We start from the raw sequence: 12885 nt of genomic DNA, 5'->3' as shown, positions 1-12885 counted from the left end.
TAACGTCGCATTTTATCAAACTTGGTCAATTATACCTCATTAATTTTTATGAGGGAAAGCCGCTTGACACCATTAAACTTACAATATATAGGTCACGACACCTGAGTTAACAGTTAAGGTAGACACTGGACAGTCATAATGACAAATTAAATGTTATTGGAAGTTACAGCGGAATAGTTCCAGTGATTTCAAGAAGAGTAGGATTTAAATGGAAATTTCACACACCCCCCCCCCCCCCGCCAAACAAACATTAATATGCCTGTAATTAACGAAAAAACAAAACGAATGGCGTTCAACACTTTTCCCACACACCTGGCATAAAGCGACCTCATTTATTAAACTGCGTTGCATGTGATATATCCTCTTTATTGTCTGATTGAATTATACGAGTATCACGTGTGGCCGAGTACCTGTTATCTGCCTTCATTTATGTACAGGTGTACACTTCATCGATAAATATAGAAGTGATTCAAAAAAGGATGAAATGCACGTGGAGCAATCAGATATTGAGCAATGTCTCGTTAATATCCTTACAGAACAATCAGCCAAAAACGGATACCCGCATTGTCGTTGGTAACGAACGGTAAATCCAGTAAGTATATTTTTAAAAGTTGATATGTTCACATTAGGGGTATTTCTAATTACATGTTATACACCAATAATAATCGTAATTGTGGTATTTTATTACTTTATAATCATACAGGTATATGTTAATCAACAGAGGAGTTGAATAAGCGATTTCTTACATTTAGTGGAAATGTATTAAAACCATTTATACTATAATATTACCTTATTATCAAGGTCGAAGAAGGTTTCCCTTTGTTTTATTATGTTATAACACACTTTAAACGTTTTTGTGGATGTTAGATTACCGAAGATTGATATTTCATTGATATTTCATAATTATTATGATCTTTTTCAAGTCACTGAAAAATTGTTAATTTCAATAGACATTCTTCAAATACATTGTTTGATATCTGCATCATTTTGATAAGAGATAAAAATCATAATAGAATCATCTAGAAAAAGCTATTCGACCTCTGGAAATAACTTTTTGCTGTGAATGACAACATGCTTTCGCATTTTTGTTTTTCCAGGAACATGTATTTAGGGTTACATGTCCTCCCAGTTTGTCTACTTCTCGTTTCCCTGACAACTTTTTGTTTGACCTATATTTTATCTGTCACAAGAAACGATGTCAATCCAGTGTTACCATACATCAGGTAAAGAAGCACGAACACCGCGCTAAACATGGAAAAACAAACTTACATTTAGAACTCATTGATTTTTTCCAAGAATACAGGTATCTCGGTTTGCTTAATGTTTAGTTATGTATTTTTTTTATTTTTAAAGTGACACGGGAACAACCCCATACGAGAGCTGTTTCTTTAGTTTCTTCCTAAACCTTTCAGCTATTCTTGGTAAATATTTTACTATATAGCAAAGTGTTAGACAATCACGCAAACTATGTTTCCAGTTTTCTTTTTAATTGTTTAGAAAGGTTCATTGAAAATTGTTCTTTTTGAAATAAATTGACGTCGTCAACCTCATGTGTTCTGCTGACATTTTATGTTTTATTATCAACATTTTGATATGTTTTCAGAAATCCACATCCTAAACATTTTCTGTATTATGTGTATGGTTAATTCCCCCTATGTTATTTCAAGCATTTTTACTATATACGTTTGTTAAGGTGGATTGCCCCTATGTTTTTTTGCAGCATTGTGTACAGTATACATTCGTTACCGCTGGCTGCGGTTAGTATCTAATGAGGAGAGATCACTGCGATGCTGCAACATCATGGCCCTGGTTTTCGGTGGATTATCTGCCCTTGGTCTCTCACTGGTTGCAAACTTCCAGGTAACAATAAAAACATTTTTTTATTATCTTCTTGAAATACGGCTATTCAGCAAGTCGAATGTTAAAACCGACTGTCAAAACTAACATAATTAACAAATCAAACTGTGGTAAACTCAAATACATAGAATTAAACAACATTTTAAGGAAACAAACCTGGAAGGTGTTCACATGACTGGAGCGGCAATGACGATTGGTTGCGGTATTCTCTACATGTTCTCACAGACGGCGCTGTCCTACAAGATGGCTGACACGCTATCTCTCAGCAGACTTAGGCTTATCATGGCGGTCATCTGCTCGCTTACAGCTGCGTCTTGTATCCTTCACGTCAATCATAAACATAAGATCTGTTTTAAATCACCCAATCGACAAAAACATTACTAGTACAGGCCAACTTTTTATCAATGTAAGCAATCATTTTGATCGGTTACCGAAATGTCATTGACATTTACCTTGTAATATGAAAAGATTTTATGATTAGAAAATGAGTACATGTGTATATTTTGCGAGGAAGACTTTTGATTTTCTTTTGGCTATATTTATTGGTACACTATACATTTAAAACAGTAAACAAGGGAGGAGGTTATGTATGGATATGGATATTTTTTCTCATGTTTCTTTAACACGTTTTAAGTTTTGATCGCCACTATTGCCGCAAAATCTTTGCGTTCCTCGACAACAGACCCCCTTCATTGGGCCTCTACAGATAAGGTAAAAACATAGCAATAGCAGCTGAAGTAAACTAATTTTGTGTGTATTCAGACCTCGTTACACAAATTTGTGAAGTGTACTAGTTAATCAAACATCCAGATTTAATGATTATGTAAGTCAGTAATTTATTCCATTTTACTCAACAGGGATACCCCGCCCACGTGACTGCAGCGGTCAGTGAATGGCTGACCTGTATTGTTTACTTACTGTTTTATGCCACGTTTGTGCAGGATTTCAAAAGGACGACAGTTTCAGTTAACTTAAACATAATAACGATGGAGGAATCTGAAGGAATCAAGGTTTAGAATTGTGATGTGATTTTTACAGCATATAACTGATTGGTTTGTTAACTTGCATTTTCAAGTTTGCTACAAAATCAGTATGTCCAATGTTACTTATGAATCCAAACTATGAAGTCCACTAATATTTTTATTTTTTACTTCTTTATTTTTTATGTACTGTATGGTTGATTATACCTTTTTACTTAAGTTTATTAGTAGAAAATAAAAATTGTTTTATGAATATTAATCAATAAACAGTTTCTGAAGACAATCATTTAAAAGATGGTTATAATAGATAACCAGAGAACGTATGCATGGGTGTAGGATGAACAATAGACCCGGTGCCGGAATGTTTCCTCACCCAGACTCTGTCCCCCACTTGCAAGTGGAGAGAGACTAGGTTGGTCCCAGTTTGATACACGTACTGCTCGGGGGTGTGGAATCCTATGCTGTCTGCAAATGTCCTGACTGTGCTGTTACCATTCAGCACAATGTCGGTGGATATATTGCCGTCATCCCAGGAGACAACAGTGGTGAAGAATACGTAGGTACCACTTACTGGTGCAGTGAAGACGCCATTGGTCGGATTGTATCCGCCTCCAAGATTAGTAATGACATCACGGTAAATGATGTCGGTGCGCGTTTCATCTCCTAGGACACCATGTGCAACACCCGCTGTAAATGCTACCTGTCTGTAACTGTCTCTAAAAAAATAGCATTATTTGAAAAATGAACTTTCTTATGAAACCAACAACATAAACATTCATCCGCGGAATATAAAGATTAGAATATTAGATAAAATGTGTGCATCCAAAAATATGATATGTTCACCCTCAGCATGTCAGAAAACGATTCAACCTATTGACATGATCTTATGTTTGCTCACCCGATGTTTGCTGAACTTGGCGATAGAGGCTTGTGTTCATTAAATCCATGGTTATTGCCAAATCATGCATCAGACTAGTTACATGCTGATACTTTGTTTCAACAGTCTCAAAACTTCGGTTGCAAACTGGTGATTTCGTCGACCAGTCCTTTGTTGGTTTTCCGGAGGTCGTCCACTTCGCCTCGAAGGAAAGATAACTCCAGTGTCATGTTCTGTAAGTGTTGTTCTAGTTCAACCAGAAGCTCGTGGTCCTTAGTCCCTGTTTTATTTTGTTCATGGCTATGTGCTTAAGGGACATATCGCATGTTTTTCAATTTTCGGAATTTTTAAAATAAAATCATTCTATACTCATTATAAATCAAGTTTATGAACGTTTTCATAAAATATTTTGCCTAATTCGTGAGTTTGAAAGCGATGAAATTCAAATGTCGCGATATGCATATTTTCTCTCTCGATCTACCCGCCATGATGTGTGACGTCATATGCGACCTCGAGCGAGAAGGTGCTGTTAGCCATCTTAGTAATTGGATTAGATTAAAACGACAATTAAAGTAATTATCACCATTAAATTGTCGATAACGGGACATGATGGTGTTCTGTGCCTCCTGCGGGTGATTTAGCCACCGAAAATGGGGATTTGAACTGTTGTTTGTTTAAGTTTCCCTTACGAAAGTATGCGGAAATCTTGTGACAAATAGGGGTCTATCTGTCGACGAGAGGATTTATTAATAAACATTCAATTCATATATTATTAATTATATGGTACATTTTTGTAATTATAGTTTCATAAATAAATCTTATTCATTTCTCAAAAAGAAAAAAATAGAAGTTTATGCACAGGGGCCTGTGTACAAAACGCAAGTTCATCGGAGAAAAATAACGAGAGGGGACGCCATTTTGGATACCGCCTCGCTTCATTAGCTGTTTTCTTTTTCTTATTGTTAAACTATACGTTCATGCATGCATCGGTTTTTTAGTTATACATGATTTCTTCATTCATACATGTAGCTCACCTCTGCAGAAATCATAATTTTAGGACGGGAGGTTAGATTTCTATGAGTCTTATTTTTTGTGGGAGAAGTCATGGATCGAGTTGTCGATATTGATTGTTTACGCGAGAAATAGACAAAGTTTGTTGATATACATTTATACGTACATGGATAAAAAAATACGGAGATGGGATCTTACAGAAATAAACAATAATTAAGGAAAACGTTCTTGCTTGCTTTTATAATCCAGTGTAATATAGAGTAAACAACCTTAGAAAGTTGTGATCAGTTACTGCCGAAGAAACAAACTCCTTGTGCACCACAGTTTTACAATAATGAACATTCTGAGTCATTGGGAACGCCAAAAACCAAGACTGTTGTAAATTTTGATAAATAAACACCTTTAACAGATTTATTTGAGCTACAATCCTTACTAAGTTGTGTTTACAATGTTTACACGTCGATAAATCTGATCGTTATTGCCGACTTCATCGTCGCTTCTTCGGCTATATCATCGTATTTTATCTGTACTGGTGGCTCAAACATGTACGACTGAATAATAAGATTCTTTTAATTTAGTCAGCATGTAAAAAAAATAACTTACACGGTGAATGAATGTCAAAATTTAAAGAAGATAATGCTAATCCTACAATTTGTTTACAATCAGCTGTTCGAAGAAGGTCGCATGTGACGTCACTGTACCACGTGACACGCTATCTAATTAACGAGTTTTTAAACGATCGGGGCTATAATTTAAATTGATATTATGCCTAATTACCGCTTTTATGCCGTTAACAAACTATAAGGAGTAATTATTAGATACACAAGAAAGCCAAAAAATGTAAAATGTCGTATACTCTAGAAACATGCGATATGTCCTTTAAAGTCCGAAGGATATGGTAATGATTGGAAACAGACAAAACCCAACAAGTGAAAGAGTGCTTGAAAAATACATTTCAGTCTTGCTAGTCAATTCAATATATTTTAGACACACCACTGCTTTTCCTTTAAAGATAACAACAGAAATTTGTTTAAACTTTAGACAAATATTTTTGTAGTTATCCACAGGCCTCTTCATACTTTCCTGATAATGGAACACGCCTTTGATCTACGTCATTTCTTTGTCAAACAATGAAATAAATGTATTAATCAGATAACTAAAGATGCTTTAAATGACTCTACGTTTTCATTTTGTTGAATGATTAGCAGAAATGAAATAAAGGATTCCACAACGGGACTATTCTGCAGGAGGTTATCTGCAACGAGTCGTTGTGTAGTTTTAATTTGATATTTTAAGTATTCATTTTAAACATTTATAAAAGAACAACATGGCTACTTAATTATAAAAATACACATGACAATATTTTTAGATAACCAGTTAATGATTATGATGGTTAATATTCAACCATTGTAACATCTATTTTGACACCTGTGTCACGTAATTGGCAGATCTTGAATTCAATGTGTTACGGTAAATGTCTTTTGCGGGGTAGCACACATTTTTATAGAAATGAAGAAACTAAAAACGATGTTAGTATCACAAGCAAAAACACCACACTCATTTTCAGCTCACCTTGACAAAGTCGAAGGAAGCTTTTGACATTCGAAACTTTCCGGATTTTTCATTTTAAATGCACTTAGTTAAAGTTATCTCCCGTAAAAACAAATTGGAAATCTTCAAGTACCAATGATGGTTGAAATGTATAAAACAAACGACAGTAATCTTCCGATTTCTCGATATTAAAGCTTAAAAATTAGAGTCTATCATTTTAATATAGTAGTATAGACGGTTTTCGGTCGCTGTTTATGCTTGTAACATTCTTTTGAATATCTCTTTTAGTTTCCATCACAAGAAGGGACGACTTGGTACAAAAATGAATTTTATAACTTTTACTATTCGAGTCGATAAATATTCATTTTGCTCTTCATCTCTTAATTTCTTAAATATCTAACAATTTTTTTACACTTATTTCATGTTTAAATTTAAGAGTTTAAATACCTTTATATCCAATCAGCAAGTGTGATTTTATGCCCAGTAAAAATATTCTTTTAAACATTCATCAAAAAGTAACTAAAATTACAACAAAATGATTTATTTCTAAAATTCAGATAATTAAATTTATCTCATACGTGTGGTGTATATTACCCGTGTGATAAACCTTTGCTATATCACACGGGTGATGCTATATCAAATACTTCCGGTCGGAACTACTTTTGACACAGCCCCTCGCTTCAACGCTTCAGTGACATGTTTTCGAAGATTTGCTAGTACTTTCAATATAACTATATCTACTATAAAAATTAATATAAAATTGATTTTGTCAAAGATTTAAATTACAAATATGAAGGAAAACACATAACCATGATAACTGCGTAGCACAGGCGTCGGAACCGGGGGACTATTGTGAGTGGGGGGGGGGGGATTAACCCCCCCACACACACCTTTTTTGCAAAGTTATTCATAACCGTAACCACAAGACCCTTTTATCTTGTTTGTCAAGATTTTTGATAAATTTAGCCCACTTCCAACTTTCAATTTGCTTTGTGAAGTTTATAAAACTACACATTACGTTAACTATCAGGGAGTTCATCCTGACGACGCGATGAAAACAGAGCGCTCTGGTTGTGTTTACCGAAATAATGTTTCATGAGACTTTTATTCCACCACCATTAAGCATCCTTATTCACTATTTTCAATTTTGAATCATAAGGCTAGCCTAGTGTTTGTTTTATTAAACATCATGCATCAACAACTAGCAACTGTTCCTCGTTCGAGTCAATTCAAACTAACGAGCATTCGCAACTTTGTGTATGTCAACAAACTTGATTATTCAAGTCTTCTAATCAGAATTTCCATTTAATCAAGTGAATAAGCTCTAAGAAAAATTATCTAGAGCTAAAAAATTATTTTAAGGTTTATTTCAGTGTAACTTTACATTAAAACAGTTAGATTTATCTCAGGAATGACGTACTAAATTGTATTGCGCAAGGTCACAAAAGCCGCATAACACAACGTTGCATCATCGTTTTTAATCTTTGAAAAAAAAAAACAATTTGGGTCACACAAGGGACTGTCTCAAAAGCTTCATAATATAAATCAAATTGTATGAGATAAATAGAACATCTATAATTGTGTAATTTTATATTTGCTTTATCCAACTCGTTGAAATGGTTATATTCGCTCGGCAAGCCTCGCGAATATATACACCATTTCAACTCGTTGGATAAAGCAAATATAAAATCACACAATATAGATATCCTCTATATATCCACATATCAAAAAAAAAAAAAAAAAACAAATTAAGGAAATAAAAAAATAGGTATTACATGTATTCCGATTGATTTCTGTTAAAAAGCCTTCGTTTTGTTTTGAGAACCATTTCTTGCATGTCCTTCTTTGTTTGGAATTGGAAAAGGATTTAATGACAAATTCATTAAATAAGATTTCGAAAGAATGAAATGAAAACACCTATTCTAATGCATAAATACATAAAAGCAAACGTCGGTTATGTTATCTACAAACTTGTTCATCTTTCTAAACATTAAAATCTATAATTTTTTAAAAGAAAAGAAAATTCTCAATATCCTACAAAATATTGTTTCTTCTCCACAAAAACTGCTCCAGTTGGAATTAAATTCAGAAAGGTAAATATCTCACGTTACAGGTAGGTTATATCCAAATTTACAGTGGTCAGAAATCTTAAGGCAAAGCACTAGTTATTTGTTTTTGTACTTTGCATCTTAGACAGGTGTGTCCCCCCCCCCCCCCCCCCCCGGCATTAGCATACAAATCCGACACGGTGTTGAAAGATAGCTAAAAGAGAAACACGCATTTTGAAACAACAGTAGGTGTTTTAAGTTGCATTGTGTAATGTAAAAAAATAAACGAAATGTCTACACAAAAGTGAAATTGATCAGGGTTGGAATTCATTGTTCGTTTCAGGTAAATGGTCAGTTACCAGTGCCATTGAATTATTCACGTCGACCAAAGTAGTTCGTTGGTTGGTTTTATTGTCACAGTGTATCATAAGAACCATTAACAACTTGGGAAACAATATATGTACATACATATTTTATCTTATGGTTCTCAATTCATTTAGAGTTTTGGTTGCTATTCTTGCCGCTAAATGTTTGCGTTCCCCGACAACAGACCCCTGCACTGAAACTCATAAAATCTCTGTTATTATAATTTGGGGGGGGGGGGTAACAAAAAGAAACAGTGCCGTGTTTTATAATTAGTGTTGGAGATATTATCAAGCAGCTGTCTTAAAGATCAACTTAAAAATGTTATAACAACAAATCTATAATCAAGGCTTATATATCATTTATATTTATGTATACAAATAATGTCGACCATATGATCATTTCGATTCAAAACTTAGAATAAAATGTCAAGTTCTTGATTTTGAATCCTTAAGTAAGGTTTAATTCAGCAATTGACCTGATTATCTCGCAAAAATAAGATATAAAACAGCATGATGAAATTATTTCGCTGTAGTATCTATTTTTATGTTTTTACGAAATGTGAGCTTGCTTGTTAACAGAAATTTCTCCCGAGCTTAAAATTAAAAAAAAACATCAAATAATTATAAAAAGATGGTGTACATACTTGCAATTAATATCGTATAGTGTTATGATATTTCATTCAACTTTTACAACATACTATTAAGGCAAATATTGTGTTTCTATATCAATATATATTAGAATATTCGACAAATTTAGATGAGTTCATTAATTGTTCACTAATTGTTAACATTTGATCAGATTTCAAACTTTCCTTACTTATGTAGCAATATACCTTCATCACCTGCATATGGTGTTTTTGTCTCTCAGTTGATTCGATACACAAGGGTATGCTCTTCGTATGGACAGTTTCTTAGACGAAGCAACCTACTGACAAACAAGCTGATAAAACAGGACTATCAACAGTCTCGTTTGAAGTCATCTGTTTGTAAGTCCTATGGTCGATACAACGACCTTGTCAGCAAATTCAATCTTCTACTGGGTCGCATGCTGACTGACGTTTTTCATACTAATTGTTAGACCATAATTAATAACCTAATTGCCGACGGACTTTTCCGATTGTTTTTTCCCGATTACGACAAAGAGCACACAGCGGGTGTGACCGGTCAGCAGAGGATGCTCACTTCTCCCAGGCACTTGATCCTACCTCTATCTTTTTGGAGGTCCGTATTGCTCTGCTTTGATTTTGCATTTCGTTTAATGGATTGTTCAGATGGTTCACGCTTTGTTAATGTCATTTTTTCATTTCACGAAAGACTTTTTTAGTATTACAACTCTTGATGTTTCCAAAATTACACCGAATTTCAAATATAATAGAAAGGATAGACAATGTGCTTCATTTATCATTTGCGTTATTTGTATGAATGTACACAAACATGTATGAAAAATAAATTTTTTATATATTTTTTTACGCTTATTAATTTTATCTGAAGTCTATCTATTTATCAGAAAATATAATTTTTTTTTCTAAATGGGACCAACGATGATTCAATCCAATAACATTATTATCTTTAATAGTCGGGTGTTATAAAAAAGTTGAATGAAAACAGAACGAAAAACGTAACAGAATGGAAAACAAAAAATCTTAAAATGTTTTATCTAATGCGGGACATAGATTCGCAAACAGTTAATGCAACAAAACTTCGTAAAGTTGATCAAGGATGTTGTTCTTTATTCTTGTTTCATAATGTTTATATTCAATTTACAAGTACTCTTGTACACCTCTTAAAAGGTAAAGATCAAGGAAATGAAAGGTGCATACAGGTTTCTGAAATTCAAGATATAAATGATGCTTCATAACAATATGTTTGTTTCATAGGGCGTACCGGGGCTTGAATTTTTGGTAAACACAATGAAAAATCATGTTTTAAATAACCATTTTCTATAAAATATGAAGGATAAAAGTAACAAATCTCAGAGTTTATTCATGTTTGACTAATGAAATATATCTAGAATGCCTACAGTCTTTCCAAAAACGGCATTAAACAAGCTCTTGAGCTCCTCTTTAAAATGATGTCAATGATTAAATATAGGTACCGGGAATACTTTTCCAATGATTAAATATAGAATGTCAAAATATTGCTATAATTTCTGAATAATTCCTTTAAAGCCGTAGAATACGGAAAAAGATTCATCAAATCAATCATAACGCCATAATGGTTCTAGCACCAAAAAGACTGTCTGGAATCTTTTACAAGATTGTATATTCATTTCGTCTTTATGACGTCTTACAGGATTTGCCCGTACCAAACGGCTCCAAAGTAGTCTCTGTAAAAACATGAGCTGATGGAAATTTAATATTTAAACATTTTTATAAATGTAAATGTGCAATATTATAAGCGGTAAATATAATCATATATATATTTTAGTAATGTTCTGTTCATGATCATTGATAAATTTGAATAATGCATTACTTTTTTGATGGTTTTAAACAGAATTTGCCACAAAAGGTCATAATTCCAGAATAAGGGATAGGCGTGATTTTTATTTTTGTATCTCTTTTAAATGCCAAGAAAGTTGCCGTGAAAATATTCACGTTGATATATGAAATTTTAAAAAAAATTCATTGACACAATTTACGTGCCATAACATTTTGTTCAAATATAGAATCAAAAACTTAAAGATTTGAAGTGATGATTTCAGCTATATATTTATAGAATTATGACATTGCTATGTAATAAAGCCAATGTTGTAAACAATTTTGAAATTTGTTTTCGTTCTCAAAAATAATGAATATGATTTGTAAATAAATTCCATCAAATTAAATAATTATAGCAGAATATTGAAATTATTAAAAAAAAAATTCGTTATATCTGAAAGGGGGGATAATTCCTATCAAAATATCTCCCTTACAAGGTAAGAAATTAATCATGAAAATGATATATGTTGTAGTGGATATCTTAATGTATATGTGTTTTAAATTCAAAAAAATTCATTGACAAGTAATTTTACACTGCAACCCCCTGTTTTCCCTTAAGTAAGATACTTTGGAAAACTAATTATTAAATGTTGATGAGAGTAAAATACAATTGTGAGATTTAAAATGAATGTAAGGTTCCTCCCGGCAAAATTTCGAATTCTTTATTACACATCAAACGCTTTAACCAAGTGCGTTACACTGTAATATCAGCAGTACTATAGAAAGATATAATAAAATATGTACTATGGATTATATAATAAGGATAAACTATGTTATTCAGTGAATCATTGTTTATAATTTCTTAAGGAATGGGCTATAACTCAGATTACCGGTCAAATTTTAATAAGCTCCTCTCGGTGTTCCCATGTTTTAATTTCACAACACTCTAGAACATCATGTTAATTGGTGAGCATGCGCTATCAAATCTTCCTTTTTCTTCATCAACCTCTGCGATAACCATCGTAAAATCCCCCTCCCACCTCCTTAAAGTTGGTAGTTGTAATTGTTCTTCGTTATATTTAGTAGCTTCTGCTTTTTCATTTGGAAACTTACGCATCATGACCAGGATTTACTCCAAAGGGATATGGGAAGCATCGCCGATCATGTTACTGTACCTGGTGATGTAAGCCATTGGCGTACTTTTGCATAGAATGTCGTTTCTGATATAATTCATTGAATGAAAAGTTATGACAAGCACACCAAATGTTATTTAAATAGTGATTTTTTTTAAGGGGGTGGGGGGTCTATTTGTTTGTTTGTTTTTTTTTTCTTTAGTTTTTTTAGGAGGTCAAGTTAGGCCGAAAAGGTAATATCAATGTTATATGTTTTAAAAAAGATGGCTAAATGGTCGTTGATTTACTTTTTTTTTGAAACTACATAGCAATTGATTACGTTTTACGTTTTGTACCTAGGCATAGCAAACAAAACTAATATGATAACCTAACTGTTCTTTACGCGTCAATTTCGTAGATATCTAATACTGTAGATATCGAGTATTGTTGGTCATTTAGTGCGCTTTTATATATACGTATGTAATTAGGGATTATTACAATGAGTTATCTTCATTTTCAAATTTAAAACTTTTTAACTCATTTATTTCCGATCATTAAGTGTAATTTGGTGGCATCATGCGCTTCAAAGCTCACGAACAATGTCACAAAATATTTTTTATGACTAATCAATACAAAAAATCAAAACAAAATGGTTAACTCTAAACTT

General features: G+C 33.0%; 1 protein-coding gene and 1 pseudogene across 1 annotated transcript; one reads left to right on the top strand and one right to left on the bottom strand.

The window, feature by feature from the left end:
• Window positions 1–439: 439 nt before the first annotated feature.
• On the top strand, window positions 440–3104 carry LOC128177440 (DNA damage-regulated autophagy modulator protein 2-like). Its single transcript, XM_052844154.1, has 7 exons — window positions 440–592; window positions 1098–1223; window positions 1354–1421; window positions 1721–1860; window positions 2005–2173; window positions 2492–2568; window positions 2715–3104. Exons 2-7 carry the CDS (start codon window positions 1102–1104, stop codon window positions 2871–2873), a joined length of 735 nt encoding a protein of 244 aa, XP_052700114.1. The 5' UTR covers window positions 440–592; window positions 1098–1101; the 3' UTR covers window positions 2874–3104.
• LOC128177461 (complement C1q-like protein 3) lies at window positions 2993–4020 on the bottom strand (annotated as a pseudogene).
• Window positions 4021–12885: the final 8865 nt, after the last annotated feature.

Source organism: Crassostrea angulata, chromosome 1, assembly GCF_025612915.1.
Source record: "Crassostrea angulata isolate pt1a10 chromosome 1, ASM2561291v2, whole genome shotgun sequence".
NCBI classification, from domain to species: domain Eukaryota; kingdom Metazoa; phylum Mollusca; class Bivalvia; order Ostreida; family Ostreidae; genus Magallana; species Magallana angulata.
Note: the sequence above shows the minus strand (reverse complement) of the source record. Positions and strands in the feature narration are given on the sequence as shown.